Source organism: Clinocottus analis, unplaced genomic scaffold, assembly GCF_023055335.1.
Source record: "Clinocottus analis isolate CAN_PGR_092001 unplaced genomic scaffold, fCliAna1.0.p SCAF_23, whole genome shotgun sequence".
Classification (NCBI taxonomy): domain Eukaryota; kingdom Metazoa; phylum Chordata; class Actinopteri; order Perciformes; family Cottidae; genus Clinocottus; species Clinocottus analis.
In genome coordinates this window covers 8644434-8663525 of record NW_027175965.1, presented here as the reverse complement: position 1 = coordinate 8663525, position 19092 = coordinate 8644434, and the positions used below count along the sequence as shown (strand labels likewise).

Here is a 19092-nt window from a genome sequence, read left to right as displayed (position 1 = left end):
TTATATAATAATGCTTCATCAATAATAAGTTACATTTATATTTACTTAAGATGCTTTTCATGCTAAACTTATTTTTTATGTATTTGTATGATCAAAAACGATTGACACATTTTGAAATTATTTCTTCACACTTGATTGTATCAGATTATGTTATAGCTAATAATATACTATTATAGCTTGTATTCTATTATAATAAAGACTAGAATCTGTATTTTTAAATATGCAGCTGTGTAGTACAATGATAAATTCATCAAAAATGATGCACATAATTTCCAAAAATCCACATTAATTTATTAGTCAGAGTTAAAACTTTGCAATAGTTATTCTTTCAAAAAGTATACATTGAAATTTGAATATACAGCGGACAACCTTTTGTCTCAAAATTATTTATGACATAATTGTTTTGGTGACAGTTTTATAATTCAAACAACATTATTATGTCACCGCTCCTCTTTGAGCTTCTTATTTTATTTTTTATAAATGTTTGCAACAGGATGATTTTATTTCTGATCCCAGCTGTGCTTTGGAAAGCATTTCCCAGAATCCCCCTGGGCTCGTAGGTTGTCATCAGAACCGGACCTGCTGGGCTCTGTAGGTGTCAAAGTCCTCAGGAAGAGTGTCTGAAGAGAGAAACCACACCAGCTGAAATCTCTGTTTTGTTCACAGTTCGAGCCGCCGGAGGACAAAATACTTCAACATGGAGCAGGAACATAACTCTAGACATTCATGGCTGCATTTCATATCTCTATTTTGTATCGCTTTTTTGGCTATTTTCACTAACAAATTCAACTGAAAGTTATCATTACGCATATTAATGCTCATTTAAATCTCCTGATTTCAGAAAGCTCTCTCACCGTTGCAGCGGTAACGCAGGTTGGCCCAGATGATGTTCTCCTGGGAAAAGCAGAAGACTCCCAGTCGACCTCCTCTCATGGTGGTGTCTATGATGACGCCCGTGTCCGCCACCATCTTGGGACCCTCGGAGAAGCGCACTCTGCACAGCATCGGAGAGCAAGAAGGTAACAACATCACACGGCAACAAACCGAGACAAAGAAGAAGCTTGGACGTTGTTCTCTTTTCTTTTGGTCGCAGTTTCTTCCACCGTCGATGAGATAAGCTCGGCTAATAAGGACATAAAAGTGAATGCACAAAGTCAGTGGCTCTCAAACTGTGGGGCGCGACCCTCTAGTGGGGCGTGGAGGTATTACTGGAGATGCAGATTTAAAAAATAAAAATCCTTTATTAATCCCACAGTGGTGGAATTATTCTCTGCATGTCACCATCCTTAGTGATGAAGCAGCTTTGTGCTGCTGTGAAGCTCTGGGGCTTCAGTGCCTTGCTCAAGGATACTTCAACATGAAACTATGGGGAGAAAACGGATCCAACCGGCTTCCTTGCTCATCTTTTTGCCAAATATGAGTTATTTTTTGCACATATATAACTTTATTTGCATTGATTTAACAAAGTGATTGCACATGTTATTAGTTTTTGTCAGATGGAGCAATCTGGTTTACTTGAAAGGGATTTACATTTTCTCTAATCTATTAATCAAAAAAACGCGGATGGAGGAGTCTCAACAAGTTGCACCATTTTGTTCCCATGTTGTTGGGGCGGTGGGGCCCGAACATTTTGCTTCCTCCAAAGTGGAGACAGAAAAAGTTTGAGAACCTCTGCTTTAAGTCGGTCGGTACCTGATGTAGCCGTCGGCGGGTCGGTGTTGCAGGAACCAGCGGTACGACGTCTTGTCCTTCCAGCCGACGTTGCGAGCGTCTTTCCACAGGAGTTTGACCTGGTCGCTGGTGTCGCCCGTGTGCCACAGCGCGTTCCTCAGGTTCTCACCCGGACCCGTGTTCGACTTCACGGCCTTTTTCAAAAAGCACAAGCGACAGGAAGCCTGATCTCATATGTCCTCAGGTCGACTCTCGTGAGCGTCTACGAGGAACACTTTGGATTCTGGAGCAAATCAACTTCATGAACTCCTCACATATATATATATATTTCGGTCAAATACCTTCAGCTGGATGCCCGGTTCTGCCACGGCTCTGAACGGGTTGGCCTGCCAGTAGATCTGTTCCACCTGCTTCCACATCACCACGTAGAAACTGGAGCTGTCTTGGTACCCGAAGATGAATCCTGCGTAGTCGTCGTCCGTCACCGTGTTTACGTGAAAGGTCCCTTCAAAATCTACACCGCTGAAAGCCGTGTATCCTGGTGGAGACATTGAATGCAACACGTTCAGGAACACACTCATCGGCCTGCAGTTGGTGGAGAAGTTTCTAATATAATTAAAAGAGGAGCTGTGATGCAAGTTCTCTTTTTGTGGACACAAAAAAAGTCTGCAATTTTTTTTTTTTAAATCCACGAAAAAAAAACCTTGATTAATTTTTTTTATTTAATCCATTTTTTTGTAGATTTTTTTTTTTCGTTGACTTTATTTTTTGTGGACACAAAAAAAAGACAACAAAAAAAAGTTCCCGAAAAAAAAAAAAAAATATATATATATATATATATATATATATTATTTTTTATTTAATCGATTTTTTAAATTTTTTTCATAATTCTAAATTATTTTTTTTTGTTGACTATTTCATTTTTTGTGGACACAAAAAAAGTAAACGAAAAAAAAACTCGATTAATTTTTGTATTTTTTTGGTTGTAATTTTTTGCGACGAAAATGGGCTTCCATACAATTCCCTTTAAATGTCGAACTATTCCTTTCAACATAATGAATGCTCTTACCAACAGCCAAGCCCGGGTCACTGTTCATGGTCTGGACAATCTCTTGTCCCTACACACACAGAAGAGTAGATTTTAAAAGACATGTAATCAGATTAATTTGTGTTGGATTCTGAGACGCAAACTGTATACGGAAACAAAACGTGAAGAAACACTGGACCTGGTTCAGCACCACCCAGTTGGGGTCGATCTGTGCGTCTCCCTCCGGATCTAAAACCACGGTCTGGTACTCCCTGAAGTCGGTGAGGGTGACTTCGGCGTTTTCTGGACAAACGTCGATGGTGTCGATGATGGTGTCGTTGTCGAAATCCTTCTCGCATATGTTTCCCACGCCGTCGCCTGAGAAGAAGAAGATGAAGACTTTGTCTAGTTAATTTGCTATTCCCTAGATGTTAGTCTGTTGGTTGTTACCCACCGTTAGAGTCCTCCTGCAGAGGGTTGGGGATCAGACGGCAGTTATCGGGACCAGGCGGCAGCAGGTCCGGGATGCCGTCGCCGTCGTCGTCGTCGTCGCACTCGTCTCCCTGGCCGTCCTTGTCGGTGTCCAGCTGGGAGCTGTTGATGACGGCCGGACAGTTGTCCCGGGAGTCTTGGTGGCCGTCGCCATCGCTGGAGGGGAGAGACTTTGTGTTTTTACTGGTCACGTGCAGACGTTGGTGTTACACACTAGTTACACACTGATACTCCAGAATGAATACATGCGATGGGTGAAGACACACAGTACCTGTCCTTGTTGGTGTCACAGGGGTCGCCGATCAAGTCGTTGTCCTTGTCCGTCTGAGAAATATTACATTAATTATTGTTAGTGTAAAACGAAACAAAGGAATAATCGCACACGTTGGACTTCCTCCCTCAGTCTGTACATAAAGGTGAGATTAGTGACCTGGTCGGGGTTTGGAACATAAGGACAGCTGTCGCAGGCGTCTCCCACTTTGTCTCCATCTCGATCTTTCTGGTCGGCGTTGGGAACCCGTTTGCAGTTATCCAGATGATTTGGGATTCCTTAGATCAACGTGGGAACCGGTTAATGCTCAAGTGACTTCATGTTACCCCCCTGCCCACTTTGTTAAGGCTCTGTTTGTTCATATTGTCCATGTATCCTTCATTTAATTGCATCAAAGAACTCCACATGCCAGGCCTCTCTTATATTAGTATTAACAAATATCAGTACAATACATTTGCAGCTTTAAATGTATCGTCCGTGACTCAAAACGTCTAATATACGAAAACAAATCCACATTGATGTGAGTGTGTAAAAATATGTAGAATGCTGACCGTCCGCATCAATGTCTTCATCGCATTCATCACCGAACTTGTCCACGTCGGTGTCTTTCTGGTCGTTGTTTTTGACGGCGCGGCAGTTGTCGCAGGCGTCACCAAAGTCGTCCTCGTCGATGTTCCTCTGGTCCACGTTGGACACCAACACACAGTTATCCTGAAGCAAAGATGAACTATTAGCACACAGGAATATACTTCAAATGTACTGAATATACTTTAAATTGTTCCAATTTAGCACAAAAATATACTTAATATACTTCAAGTTGTAGTTAAATTCAATTTAAATATACTTAGTACAAAATAAGCACTATAAGCACTCAATTAAAGTATACTCAAGTATGCTAAGATCAAATATAATTATTTTAATCCTATCCCTGTCTCTTCTGCATTACCTGCATGTTGAGGATCCCGTCCCCGTCTGCATCCTCATCACAGGCGTCTCCAATTCCATCGCCGTCGGCATCTTCTTGACCAGAGTTGGGAACAGTGAGACAATTATCCTGATAAAAAAAGAAAAAACACTTTATTAAAGTAGACTACAATCAGATCCGACAGTGTTTGACATGCAGAGTTACAGAACAGCAGAGCGTATTACATTAAGGAGAATTAAACAATAAAGAAAGTGCAAAAATGCAGTTTATGCAGTGTACATCAGTACAAATTCCTCAACAGACATCACACCACGCTGTTTATTCTGTATATTATATCTATATATCTACATAAGACCTATGCATATTTATTCTTCGCGGCTCACCTTGTTACAGTTCCTCTCGGGACAGGCCAGCCTCTCATCTGGTAAACCGTCGATGTCGACGTCCGCCCCGCACAGGAAGCCGTTGCCGGCCCATCCGACGCCGCACTGCGGACGGACGATGTTTTATGTACTGCACAAACTGTTTTCATTGGCCCTGCGTCCAGCACCAATGGACCTGTAAGTGCTCGAGCAGACTTTTGATTGCACAATATCTGGCGCAATAGGAATACCATTTAAATAGTTGGGTTAGAAATGTTCAGCGCTTCTGGACTCTAAAGTTTAGAAGAACTTGTGGCGGTCAATTAGATAATTTTCTAGATTTGACACAAGCTTTGGGGGGGTCAGAGACAGAGTGTGATGAATATAATCTGATTTATTATGATAAAGCTAACAGAGAAGAAATCCCTCTCTTCTACTTGGCTGCTTCTGTGTGGAACGTTTTGCTCAGAGAGATGTGAAAAAGTTTGATTTATTCACCTGACACTCGATTCTGCCCTCTCGATGGACAATGCACTCGGCGCTGGCGTGGCAGGGGTTCAGCTGGCCGTCCCCGCAGGCTCTCTCCGGCTTGCAGCCCCGCCGCTGGTCCCCGACGTAGCCCGTCTTGCAGGGGCCGCACCTGAAGGAGCCCTGCGGACGCACACAGGTCTCAGACCCATCCCAAAGTCCACGTTTCTACGTCAGCGTTGTCGTAACAGAACCTCAGGAGAAGAGCTTGGTTTGACCTTCCCATCGCCCTCTGTGGACCATCGTCCTCTTCATGCATCATCTGTTGCTCTGACCGCCTCACAGTGACGCAGGCGTGTTTACATTGGCGTTATCTGAGTTGCTAACGCTAAAGGCTACGTCCATGCATCGGTTTCAGACCCGGGGGGCCGTGAACTTGACAGCTGTTCGTCCTCAGCTCTCATAGGTTGTTTATCTTTGGGCGCAGTGGAATCCTGTGCATGTCACGCTGCAGGGCATTCCTCAGACCAGCTGTGTGTTTTATTAAAGTGTTTATACTCACAGGGGTGTTCATACAGAGAGAGTTGTCGTCACAGCCTCCATTGTTGAGGCCTTCGCACTCGTTTATGTCTTTGCACACCTTGATGGGACATAAACAGACGAAAAGAACGTCAGATAACTTCACTGTGACAAGACGTGAAGAACGAGGTGCAGCAGAATGGAGACAGGCCGTGTGGAGGATTGAAGTGATGCTGAACAGACCAGAGCCTCCTGGTATATACTGAATATACACCGAGAGAGAGAGATTACTTTAGAAAGGAGCTCGTGAGAAGCAAAGACAAACATGATTAGGTACAAAGGGGAATGTTTCATCTCCCTCAGAACTATTTGGATTAATTTATCAGTACTTTGGGACCATTTACAGCTCAGTTTAACATATTAATTACATAGTTTGAGGCTGAATCTTTATATGGACAATCAATGATCTCGGATAATAGTTCAATATGCTAGTTAGCTAGCTAGAAACTTTATGGTCCACGAAGGGAAAATTGTCTTTGGCTTTACCACAATCAACAAAAAATACAAAAATGATAAATAGTAGAAAGAAAAACAACTCCTGTGACAGCTGATTTTATTTATATATAAAGTTATTGTCATTTTAAATGTCTTATATTCTTCTTCTGAGCATTTCTTCCTTTTGTTTCCTCTGCTGTTGGAGGTGTTGCGTCGTGAGAGGAGTTCAGAGGTTGTGGGTGTGTTTTGTGTGTTCGCTGCTGACCTGTTTGTTGGCGGCGGCGAAGGCGCGGCCGACGCCCTGGACCTGAGGGCCGGTGTACCCGGCTGGACAGGAGCCACAGCGGAAGCCCGGGGACGTGTTAATGCAGCGCACGCCCATGTGACACGGCATCACGGTGCACTGCCGACGACAAAGACACAGAAAGAAAATGCAAATCTGGTTCAGATGGTTTGGTTTAACCCAACAAATCCAATGTGTTTTGATATTAAAGACAAACAGAAGTGGTTTTCCTTCATCTAGACAGATTATGTAAAACATTATTCAACAGTTAAAGCCTCAAAATGTGTTATGAGGACTGAATAAACCCAAACTAAGGTCTTTTTGTGTGTCCCAAAGTGTTGTTGAGGTATTTTTTAAGTGGTTTTACTTAGTTAAGTCTAACTATTGTTTCTCGATGTATCGTTTTATAACGCACTGCATCATATAATCTGTATGTATGAATCATATTTAATCCATTTTAACCATTTAGAACCGTAACGTATTTGTAATGGATTAGGTCATATCATATGGCAGTGAGTCAAAATACATCTTCATGCGCTATATCATACAATCATATTGTTTTGTATCACATCTTAACGCCTTTTGTGTTGGATTTCAAACTGCCTGTCTCGTGTTGAATGAGTTTGAGACACCAGAGAAGTGAAAGTAGTAGAAAACTCTTCTCAATGAATAAAGACGCCTTCACTTTACCGTCATCGTGACGTACGATGTGACCTATCGTGTGATGTTTTTTGCTGCGTACCTCGTCCACATCGGTGCAGTGGGTGCCGTTGCCCTCCATGCCGTCGGGACAGGGCCCGCACTTCACACCCTGAGGTGTCTCCTTACACTTCACCCCCGGGTGGCAGGGGTTGGGCACGCAGGAGGGCCGAGGCTGCGTCCCTCCCATCCCTGAGGAGAGAGAATAATATATCCCATTTGTTCCTCTGGATGCTGCAGTTTATTGGGTCTGTGATGATATGAAACTCCAACACAAATGAGTCATTATTATTATTCTACATGTCTGAAAATATGTCTCAGCCATTGTTTAAACTGTGTTGAAAGGTGCAGAAAAAGCAACCAAAGCTACAAATCCAGTTGTTGGGAAATATTAACTCTTGAAATATAAAATCGGTGTCCATAATCGTGTCGGCAAAGTATTGATAAGAGTTTCTACTCACCACAGGCTTCACACTCCATCACTGTGTTCTTCAGAAATACTACCTCTTTTATCTGGAAAAACAACCAAAGACATGTTTGCATGATACTTTAAACCTGAATCTAATCAAATGTTCAGCTTTTATTATACTTAGAAATATATACGGAGAGGCATCTGGTACATTAGTGTAAATATAAAGGAGTTAGAATAAAATCCAGTTTTATCTCCATATTTAAACGCATTGGATTCGATCTGAAAAAGGTTTTAACTTTCACCTTTTATTTGTCTCATCTTTAATCTGAAAACCACAGAAATGGATTAAAATCAGATCTAGAATGGACTGAACGGTTTTTCGTGGTCATTTGAAGTACACAAGACAATATAAATTGTCAGATGTAATGTCGTAAAGTGTTGTCGCAGCTCATCAAAATGTAGATCATCAACAATTATTAAATTCACTCTCGCTCTGGAAATGTTAAAACAGTTTTACTTGTTGTTTGAGAAGCTCTTTAATCTCAGCCAGGGCCATGTTGGTCATTTTAATCTGACTGATGATTTCTCCGTCTAAAAAGAAGAAGAACAAAATCAGTACAACTATTTCAAGATACACAACCGAATGCATCACAACAAGCTGAGCGGGTCCTCACGTACATAAAAGACTAAACCGCAGACTCTCAGGCAGTTTGACCACATTTTGAAGGTCACACTTCAGTTGTGTTTGCTTCTCTGATTGATGTGATGAAGTAATCTCACAATGAACTGATGGAAAGCTGGTTTTTCACGTTGTCTCCTCATCAGTCTTCCTTGTTGGCAGAACATCAGGGACCAGAAGCTCACCGGGGAACAACACACATGTCCTCCTGTACCACATGGCACGCTGCCTGTTGGATATTCTGATGCCTGATGCCCCCCCTCCTCCTCCTCCTCTTCCTCCCACACATTCACTGGAGTCAGAGAGGTTTTGATTGCAGCTGCGAAAATTGATTTTCCAGATATGGAATGACAGAAGATTTCTCAAGCTTCCCTGGAAGAAGACAGAGTCCTGAATCTTATCTGCAAACAGGCTGTGATGCTCAGGTGAGTTCACATCCTGCAGCAACATGCCGCCTCGTTGTGCTAATTGACTTCAAAAGACGCCGTCGCCGCTTCCCCCCCGGAGGAGCCGTACGAGGGCAGAGGCCTCCCGAGTGTCGAGCTCAGGAAACGTGTTATTCCCATTAGCGGCCGCTGTGTTTACTGAATGGATTCCACAGCAGAGAGACAAGATGCTGCAGATAAATCACTCTCGCTGCTCGTAGTAAACGTATAAAATACTTTTTCTACGACGGAAAGCTGTCAGTAATTGTTTTTTTGTTCTCTTGTGCAGTTTTATATATGTGATCAGAAAGGTAAAATATGTACTTCCACTGTGAGAAGAAAAACATCCTAAATAAATTCTAATTCAAGGATGTCTCAAACATCTTTAAGTTCTCATCTGATGTTAAGACTTTTTGCTTTTCCCATTTCACTATATTGGATTCAAAACGTCAGTGGCAACTTAAATTCATCCGTGCTTATTTCCCAAAACTCTAATTTCCCCATGAAGATCTATTAAGTTTTACTTTATTGTTTTTCCATAAATAATGACGACATAATATTTCAAAAGGTGTCACCTCGTTGTCCCGCTGCAGTGTGTCGTCCCATGCAGAGCGCGTTGAGCAGCAGGAGCCACAGCATGGTTTAGAGTCCACAGATGCTGCTGCAGGTACAGCTCTCTCTTCTGCCTTCAGACCGAGCGCTCCTCCTGCAAACCTGGATCCAGCAGTCTTTTTTATAAGCCCCCCTACACACACACACACACACACACACACACACTCGCACACGCACACATGCACACTGCACCTCCCCTGCCTGACTGACATCCCCATCCTTTCCCCTAAAACTTCTGGGCAAACCACTATTGGGAGGAGTTTACCTTTTGGAAACTGTGTGCAAAAATCCTCCCGCTCCCATTTTAAGTCCCAGCATGCCCCATTCAGACAATCTTTTGGCATAAACTACATCCTTTTTTAAATTTTTTAACCGAACGAAAAGGTTTCTTTGACTGAAGCTCCTTCCTAACAGGCCAAGACTTTGTTTTATTGTGATTTTTGTTGCAGATTCTGATTCTTTAGGTCCTAATCTTTCCAAAAAGGTGTCTTATTGACGCTCCAGGAGGCATTTTTGGGGAATCTGGCTCATAGTTACTATCAAAATATCTTTTAAAAGTGATTTTTTTGCAGATATACATTTTTCCCCAAGACTTTGCTGAAGAAATACATACAATAAACACAATCATTGAATTCATTTGGGGTTCCTACGATGACTCAAACACAGAGAAAAGAGGTCTGGAGACAAAATTGGTTCCATAGTTTTCAGCGGTTAAAGTGATGAGAATTGGAGTTTGATTGTTTGTGTGTGTGTGTGTGTGTGTGTGTGTGTGTGTGTGTGTGTGTGTGTGTGTGTGTGTGTAATGGCACCAGCAGATGTCGGTTACATTCCTTGCAGGGAAGGTTTTTGGGAGTATTTGTCCCAGATCACTTTCATAATCTCTCACCACCTTCTCTCTCTCTCTCTCTCTCTCTCTCTCTCTCTCTCTCTCTCTCTCTCTCTCTCTCTCTCTCTCTCTCTCTCTCTCTCTCTCTCTCTCCTGGCTGCAGGGATGTCTCACTCTGGAAAAACAAACACATCAGCTCATATTTGGAGCTCATGTTTTACTCCAAAAAGGAAGAAATTACACATTCACGAGATCTTTCTTCTCGTCTTTAAACATGTTCATGGGGAAAAAAATCTGTTTGGCAAATGTTATATCTTTGGAAACTTTATGATATCTTTTCCAACTTAAAATGAAGTTTGAGTTGTGCTGTGTTGCTGCTACATGGACGACATCCAAACTGCATCATCTGAATGTGAAATGCACACTCAGTTGGAAGAACACATCGCTCAATGCTTTTAAATTGTGAGCAGTACAATTGAAGCTATTTCAGTCTCTCATCTGCATCTTCTACAGAAATGATCCAGTTTTCTCATCAATAGAGTTCCACGTCATCCTTAAAACCTTTGGACTGAAGCTGATGGTTTTTGTGAGCTCCAGACAAACGGACGTAACCAGAAAATGAACTCAAATCATTCACCTCCCCGATGTTCTCTGCTACTGTGAGGAATGTTGAGGTCGTAGGTCGAGTGTAACAACCTCCTGCAAACTTCATTACTGATGCTTTATTGCCTGAGTTTGTCAATGCAACGGGGGAGGAGCGTCCAGGTTTCTCTGGTCGTGACCTTAAGTCGACTTAAGACCTTTCCTGTCACCTCCCAACAGCATCAGTCACATAAAAGAGAAAAACAAACATCCTCCCAACTGGTTTGTGGACCAGTCAGTGCTGGTCTTAAACAGCGATACAATAAGTACATAGCGCCAAAATACTTTCAGAGAGCTCCAGAGGGAGAGTTGTTTAACCCATGAGTCACCAGCTGATGGAGGCTTTCCAGCTCAGAACAAGAGCGTCTCACTTTCCTTCTCACGTTTTAGTCTGAATTAAGTCAAATATTTTCAGCTTCATACACCGTAGGTGCACAGTGAGCACATGCAGCCGGTTCCTACTGAACTGACACAGAGAAGTTTGGACGACAACACTCACACAGGGAAGCTCAGGTAGACAAGACTCCACTATATGCTGTATTAATGAAACATACGCAAGTTTTTTTTGGGGCATATTTCAAACTTTTCCAAGTCGTCAACATGCCAAGAAGTCAAGAAACACTGAGACACAATGTTTCTCTTCATTTTATTTAAAGACAGGAAGTTGCCATCGTCTGAATGTGAAAAGCAGCAATGTTCCTTCACATGACGCTTTACTCACGTTTGAATTTCTGATTAATTTGTATTTTCTATTTCTCTCCGAACTGAAATACGGTGAAATTGCTGAAAGTCACAAACATCCGGACACACGGCGACTGATGTGTTGAACAGAGGTCGTCCTGAAACGACCACACAGCTGCAGAGATCACCACACGGTGCTGAGCACAGATGCAGATGTTCACAAATACATCAAATAAATATGTTTTTTTAAATGTCCAGGGTTCGGATGAAGTGTTGACACATTTGCTGGGATATTTGCAGAGTCCTCGTTCTGTGTAAAATGCAGAAAGCACCATTTTGCTCTAATAGAAAAGGGTCTCATTTGGTTGGACGTCAAACTGCCCCTTTCCGTAGAAAGGAATGGGTCCCATCGCGCGGCGGCCACGATGCGGCGTTCCCGCTCGGCGTCCTACTCGGCTTTCTTGGCCTTCCTCTTGCGGACGCCTTCGCTCAGCTCCTCCTTGGTTTTGAGAGGTGAAGAAGGAGCGGCGGCGGCGGGCGCGTGGTGGTGCTCGTCCTCGGATCCACCCAGAGGGGAACCGAACAGCAGATGGGAAACCCAGGACTCGATGAGGGCGAAGGGGGAGCCGTGAGAGTGTCGGGCGGTCATCACCACCTGGAGGACAGACGGCGTCAGTCAGAGGAGATGAGCCTGATTTTCAGTTTCATTTTTTGTCTTTTCTAAATTTCGTCTTCTAATTAAAACAGATTCTGACACGCGAGGCGGATCGTACCTTGCTCGTGGCCATGAAGAGGGTGAAGACGAGGATGAGGGTGCTCTTGGACACTGGCAGCCAGTGAGCCTCCTGCAGGGTGAAGAGGATCGCTCCGTACAGACTGGCTTTGGTCGGGCTGAGAGAAGTAAAACAGAATATATGTGGAGTAAAGTGAACTTCTTCATAGTTATTTATGACATAATTGTGATTCTATTTGCATTCACATTTAAATTGCATGTTTAATTGTTGAGCTGAATGTGTCGATTGATACTTGGATATTTCTCATTATGGTTCACATCTGCTTATTAAACCCTTCCAATAAAATAAAAAACATGAATCCAGGCTTTTTTATTTTCGGGGATAAGAGCTCTCTTAGCAACTTTAATTCATCTCCTGGTGCAATATCCATTACGTTTAAGTGTGTTTAAGAACTTTTATACAAATGTTTTATGCCATCGGTATATTTTTATTCCATCTGTATATTTAAAATTCTTTTTACTGCTATTTTTTAATTTAGTTTTATTACCGTTCTACTGTTTTTTATATTACTTGATTGTTTTAATCGTATTTACTTGTGAGCAGTGCTGCTGTAATCCTGTAATTTCCCCACTGAGGGCCTAATAAAGGATTATCTTATCTTATTTTATCTATAAGGTTCATTATAGACCCTCAACTTGCCTGCCCTCACCACTAGGGGGCACCAGAGTCAAACAATGATCGATTTCCACAAACCTGCTGTGTTTCTCATATCAGCTGATGGTGTTTTGTGACGTCACTATAACTCGTTTGTCCTAGTTTAGCCTCTGATGTCTCTTTGGAAACACCCTTAAATGCCCGAGGAGCCAGAGAAGAAGTGTTTCAGCGGCAGGAGACTCAGACTTACAACGACATGTTGAGGATCTCGTTGCTGTCGGGCCTCCACACGCCGCGCAGCAGCTGCTCAAAGTTGGAAATGAGAGCCACACCAGACCCTGTGAAGACAAAAATAGACAGTGGGGGGGGGGGAATTGAAAAAAAGTCTGTGTTTTATTTGACTGATCTCATTTGGTTTGGACCGTATTGCTAAACTGAAACTGTAACACTGCATACTATATATATATATATATATATATATATATATATATTAATATACGCGTTACCACCTGCCTGTTATACAGCATAAACCTAATTCTAACTCGAGACGCTGACCTTTCACGTATCCAACGATGACCATGATGAAGAAGCCGTGGTGGTAGGCGTGGTGGGCGTGGTGAACGCCGGCGGCGATCTTACGAGTGCGGACGACTTCCTTCAAGGCGACCAACACCAGCTTAACGGGCAGGAAGGCGACGCATTTGTAGAAGAGGTTCAGTGGGCAGTAAAAGATGAGGTACCTGAGAAAGATAATACAAGATATTAAAGTGAGGGGAGGTTTGAAATGTAATGTAATGCTCATAAATATGTTTTCATCAGTGTTTAGGTGTGCGCTATGAGAGGTCGTTATTTTGTATGATATGTGAGGAACTGGTTCCTTTAAAGAGTTTTCTTAAAAGTAGGTAAAGATGGATGATGGGAATGAAGTCCAAACTGTGTCTGGTAGCGGATCATTTTATCACACATGCAGACTTATCGGCCTTCGCTTGAACTTTCTAGAGGTCACTCTAGAAAAGAGATCAAGGGCCAAGTCAAAAACGATTGTTTCCTCTGAAAGCCGTCCACTTTGCTGTGTTTTTAAAGGACTCAGAAGTTCCTTCAGTGAGCGATTCAGGACGCCAAAGTGTTCGACTGAGCGACTCAGAAGTTTAGATTTTTTAATAAACACCTTTAGTTGTGTTTTTTAGATTTATATTCATCATCTTGTGTCTTGTTGTCTTGTTTCATACGGCATTTTCTGGTGTTTGTTCTTGTGACGTGTTTTTTGTCCGTTGTGCACTGTGAACCTTGTCTGTTGGGGATTACTATTGTTTTCTATCTATCTATCTGTAAGATTGATGAAAATCATGAATATGAAACATGATTTGCTGGTCCCATGAGGGAGCGTTGACTCTCACCAGACAGCTGAAGCCAACAGGATGTGGCTGTTGTATTGGAAATAGTCGAGGGGGCTGCTTCCAAGCATGACGTCTGCCAGTATGTAACTAGCGAAGCAGTAGAGCATGGCACAGAGCCACGAGGCCACTGGACTCCTGCGAGAAACCTCCACCGAGCCTGAAACACAGAGGAGGAGCTGTCAGCGACGCCAACATTACAATACCACGGCGAGCGGGCGAGAGGGAGTTTCAGTGAGGGCGTGAGTCAGTGGCGTTGGGCAAAGTGGTGGAGTTTTATACACTCTGAGTTTCATAACAAGTATAAGATGTTTTTGGCATTCATTAGACTTCTTAAATGACCATGAAATACAGAGAAATCCAAGTTTCATTGCACATTTGTGCATCACTGGAATCATTGACAAACTTTAATCATAACCAATGTATTTGCTTATAAAACAGTAAGGCGATCAAATGATTCACTGGAAGTAGAAAAACTATTAAAAAAGAATAAAAAATTGTTTATAACACAAGAAAATTAAGACAAAAGACCATAAATTAATTCTAGAATGAGACCTATGACTTTTTCCTTGATTTGTATTAAAACGTTTTTAATTTGTAAATCTAAAGTTTGTTTTTATAAAATGTAAACTTATCAATTAGAAAAGAAATAGTGATTAATCACCTTAAAAAAAATATTACAGCCTCTTCATTGTTAAAATCTGCTAAATTCTGATGACTTTAATCCTGTTTTAGAGGCTCCGACCCAAACAGTGTTCTGTGGTTGTTTGTTCACGTCAGTCTGTTTTAAAGCATCACACGTTTAAAACTTTCTGTTACTTCCTTCAGAGCAAAACTGTTGGTGATGACTTTCAAAAGTCGTTATCAGTGGATCCCTTGTGTGTTTGTGAGCTGTATCTTTGTCCACGCCCGGTCGAGCAGCGCAGTCCGCACCCTGATATTCCACCTTTTTATCATAACCCAATATTGACACAGGATTTCTAGTCATTTATGCGACGACAGTTTACCAACTTAACAGATTACTGAGTCTTTAACTTACACAGACTTGAGCAGAACAGACTTTATAATGTATTAAACTGTGTTTATATATGATTATTAAGATTATTAAATTACATGCTAAGTATCCATACATACATTTATTGTATAACATTAATACTGGTCAGAGGGGTCTACGCCCTCGTTTATAAAGAAACCCTTGAGTGGCCTTCAACGGCTTAAATCTGTAAAATGTGTATTACATGAAGCTTGTTTCTCTCACTTAATCAGTTATTAACACAATCACAGATTCTTCTTTGACACAACTTCACTCAAAAGCAGCTGCCTGTCACCTTTCACCTTTTCCTCCCATGACATTACACGGACTGACAGTCGAGGCCTTTAAATGCAAAATTTAAACTCATCACTGTCCCGGCGGCTCAGTCTCCATGAATTCTCTCTCTCTCTTTCTCTCTCTGTGTGTGTGTGTGTGTGTGTGTGTGTGTGTGTGTGTGCATCAATCCAAATTTTTGTGAGTGGGATCTTTGTGACATTCATCTTCCTTCCTCCCGTGTGTCATCCTCATGAGTGGATGTTGTGTTTAAGCTTTGCCTGCTTTGTCGTTTCCTCATTATAATCATCAGATGAGTCCAATGCTGCACAGATTTTAAAACCAATGGCTGTCAAAAAAAAAAGAATCTTCCATCTAGTGGGATACTGTATACGGTATAACATATTTGTCATAAAATGGAAATACTTATGTGACAGTATTGAATAAATCACTTTATTTGCATCACTGCTGAAGTGTCCTGATGTAATAATAATTCATTTAAAAGACAAAATGCAAATTGTCCCTTCTAATTTATGAAATCTGAACACTAAAGACAAACGACACACATATGATGTTGACAGATATGATTTAGGAACTATATGTTACCATTCGGTAAAGACTTTACAGTGTGGCACCGGTGGAGACGTTTCGTGGAAGGAGATGTGTAGAGCGGCTGCTTCGCCGCACAAATCTCCAACAGCAGGTGTGTGAGGGTGTTGTGCTGAAACCGGCGCTCAGTTTGAAAGCAATCTGATCCTGAGAAATGCTGAACCAAAAATATATTCTGCTCAACCGCTTCTCCTGTCTTGCAACTGTCAGGCCTGTCTTAACCTTTGACCCCCCTACCCACCAACACCATGACCACCACGAGCACACACACACACACACACACACACACACACACAAAGTCATTCATGTGCTCCTCTAACATGAACTGTGACGCTCAGACACGTGCAGGGAACGTTGAACATAAAAAGATCTTGCAAATGTTGCAACGTGAGATATTTGACTGTAGAAAGAGATAAAGGTTACAGTCATGGAGCTTCAGGAGCAACGAGGAACAATTTGCATGAACTCTGAGGAAATGTATTCAAACTCTAAAACACACAAATGCCGATTGTTCGAATTTAAAACCAGCACACATTGTGTTTCATTTATTTTTCTTTTAATTTAATACACAATGCAACAAATGTGTTGATTGTAAAGTTGCCAGTCCCGTTTAACTACTGCTGTGAGCGATATGAGAGGCAGCACAGTTTCACATCTGTTTTTGACACAGTAATATTACGTTAATGCAGTTGTGACTGTTAAGTACTCCACTGATTTAGGATTGCACTGCTTGAACCTCGTTGGCCTCAGTTTTAAAAAAGGATCTTTTTGTATATGCATTTTGCTCCTTTATCAAAACCATAGCGCCTACATTACCCAAAATGCAACTCAACCACCAACAGTTTGGTCTGGTTTTCAGGTGTGTGATGTTTCATTATCAAACTTGTAGTCTTCAGATTCAAACAATATCTATGCAAAATGCATCACTCGAGGCATTTTATCAGACTTCATGCAGCTTCTCCAGAGACGCAGCAGGCCTACATACAGTCAGGAGTTCCCTCATTACAGTGACACTGTAAACCAGATTAAGTTAATGGATTTTTTTCCTTTCAAAGACAACATTTATTCATATTCGACTCGGTTTAAATCACCCTCATAACCCGAACCAGTCTTTTCTTAACAGTGAGGAAAAGTAGTATATTTAAACGATACACACTCCAAGAAACAGTAAGGTCATGCAGGGCTGCTCGCTCAACATCTTACTTCATGTTTAACGTGCATACTGCAGCCTGAACGTGTGCAGCATGAGGGGCTTCATGGCCCACTGACACTGTCTATTTCGGGATCTTCTATTTATTGCCTAAGTCTCTGGTATGCACAGGCCTTTCTCTCAGGTTTCATCCTCCTCAGGCTCTGGTGCTCCAATAAGTTAAATCTTAGAAAAATATCAGACTTTACCCAAAACGGAGTGGTTTAATCCACTCCCGTGATTTCCTCAGTGTGAATGAGGTCAGGCTGCTGCAGCAACAGACATGCACACACACCAAGCCAGCAGAGCTGTGTAAGTGCTCCTACTGGAGTTTTATGTAACAGGTCATGCTTTATATGGACAGGGTATTATGGAGATAACAGCAACAGAAAGTCCCTATAGGGATATTACAGCATTGTATGGTTATAACACAAATATCAGAAATAACGTATCATAGTTTAAGTATTAAACTCCCATGTTATTAAGTGTAGTATTCTATATATTAACTTTTGTTTTGCTGTAAATAAATTGGTGTTCAGGCACAGGTCTGATTGGTGCATAGGATACAATCGAAATAGCTTATACATAGTCATATCTATCTAATAATAAATAAACCCTTTAATGTTAAAAACAGCAACAACAACAACCAAACAGAAAAGTGTAAAACACACTCACCTGGCTCATACTTGAGGTAGAGGATGGACACGATGTAGTAAGCGAGATCAAACACGGGAAACATTCCCATTTTGGAGAAAATTTGGGCAAAATCGCCCAAATTCAGCGCTGCCAGGACTTCCATGTTGCTTGTCTGATAACCAGTGAGGCCTTTTTTAATGTTTTAGTTTGTTGTTTTTTCTTCAAAATATTATTCCAACTGCGCAGTCTGGATCGTAAAGCCCCCCCAAACCTGGACCACCAAACCCCCTCGACAGCGGAGAGCCTGTGACACTCAAGCCCTCCTATTAATACCACTCATCTCCACACTCTCACCATCATCATCATCATTATCATGCGCGGTCCGTGCCAGCTGCTCCGCTTATTAGACTACAGGAGATCGACGTCAGCTGCTAGAATAAAGAAGAAGAAAAAAGGTCTCCTTTGGTGTTCATCGTCGACACATTATTTCCCTGAGTCATAACGCCAATAGAGGTTTGATTGTAGACTCTAAACGCAACAAAAGGCAGAAACAGGCGTCCGATGCTGTAGTGCGGACAAAGACTCGTTCATCCGCTCTTATAATAACAATCCGGATCAGATCCTGCACCGAGGCTGCAGCAACCATTTAGTGATATCACCGGATGTTCACATTCTACCAGAAGATGCACACGTGCTGTGATTAAATGCTTGAATAAACAAAACCGAAATGTATGTATTTTTTTTAAATATTGTATTTTGTTCTTCTATGTTTGCTTTTAATCGCTATAAACAATAATAAGAGCAATTACCTCTGCAACCAAAAGGGGGCGGCCAAGTCATAACATTGAAAACTTTCCAGCTTCCAATTTCCCCTTAAACGTTCTTGTTGTATTAGATGGATGAGAATGTAATTGTCATTCCTCTGAATGATCCTTCAACTTAACGTCCTTTTTCTGAAGTGACATGTATTCAAATGTGTTCAGCAAGGTGCGTTTGCCAAATAGTCTATGGTTAAGAAAAAAAAAGAAAACTGCGTCTCTCTTGGACAAATTGCTTCTTGGAATAGGTAAATTACATGTTT

At 41.8% G+C, this 19092-nt stretch overlaps 2 protein-coding genes across 2 annotated transcripts; both read right to left on the bottom strand.

Annotated features, from left to right (window-relative positions):
• Window positions 1-269: 269 nt before the first annotated feature.
• On the bottom strand, window positions 270-9367 carry comp (cartilage oligomeric matrix protein). The gene is made up of 19 exons (XM_068589596.1): window positions 9304-9367; window positions 8142-8215; window positions 7674-7725; window positions 7256-7404; window positions 6496-6633; window positions 5779-5856; window positions 5247-5399; window positions 4770-4874; window positions 4408-4515; window positions 4013-4172; window positions 3621-3739; window positions 3462-3514; window positions 3153-3346; window positions 2898-3076; window positions 2741-2789; window positions 2013-2209; window positions 1693-1865; window positions 855-994; window positions 270-620 (listed from the first exon to the last, which is right to left on the bottom strand). The coding sequence occupies exons 1-19, from the start codon at window positions 9365-9367 to the stop codon at window positions 568-570; spliced, it is 2238 nt and encodes a 745-aa protein (XP_068445697.1). The 3' UTR covers window positions 270-567.
• A 2068-nt stretch (window positions 9368-11435) lies between these two features.
• tmem38a (transmembrane protein 38A) lies at window positions 11436-18548 on the bottom strand. The gene is made up of 6 exons (XM_068589598.1): window positions 18051-18548; window positions 14275-14431; window positions 13433-13617; window positions 13128-13215; window positions 12263-12380; window positions 11436-12144 (listed from the first exon to the last, which is right to left on the bottom strand). Exons 1-6 carry the CDS (start codon window positions 18172-18174, stop codon window positions 11938-11940), a joined length of 879 nt encoding a protein of 292 aa, XP_068445699.1. The 5' UTR covers window positions 18175-18548; the 3' UTR covers window positions 11436-11937.
• Window positions 18549-19092: the final 544 nt, after the last annotated feature.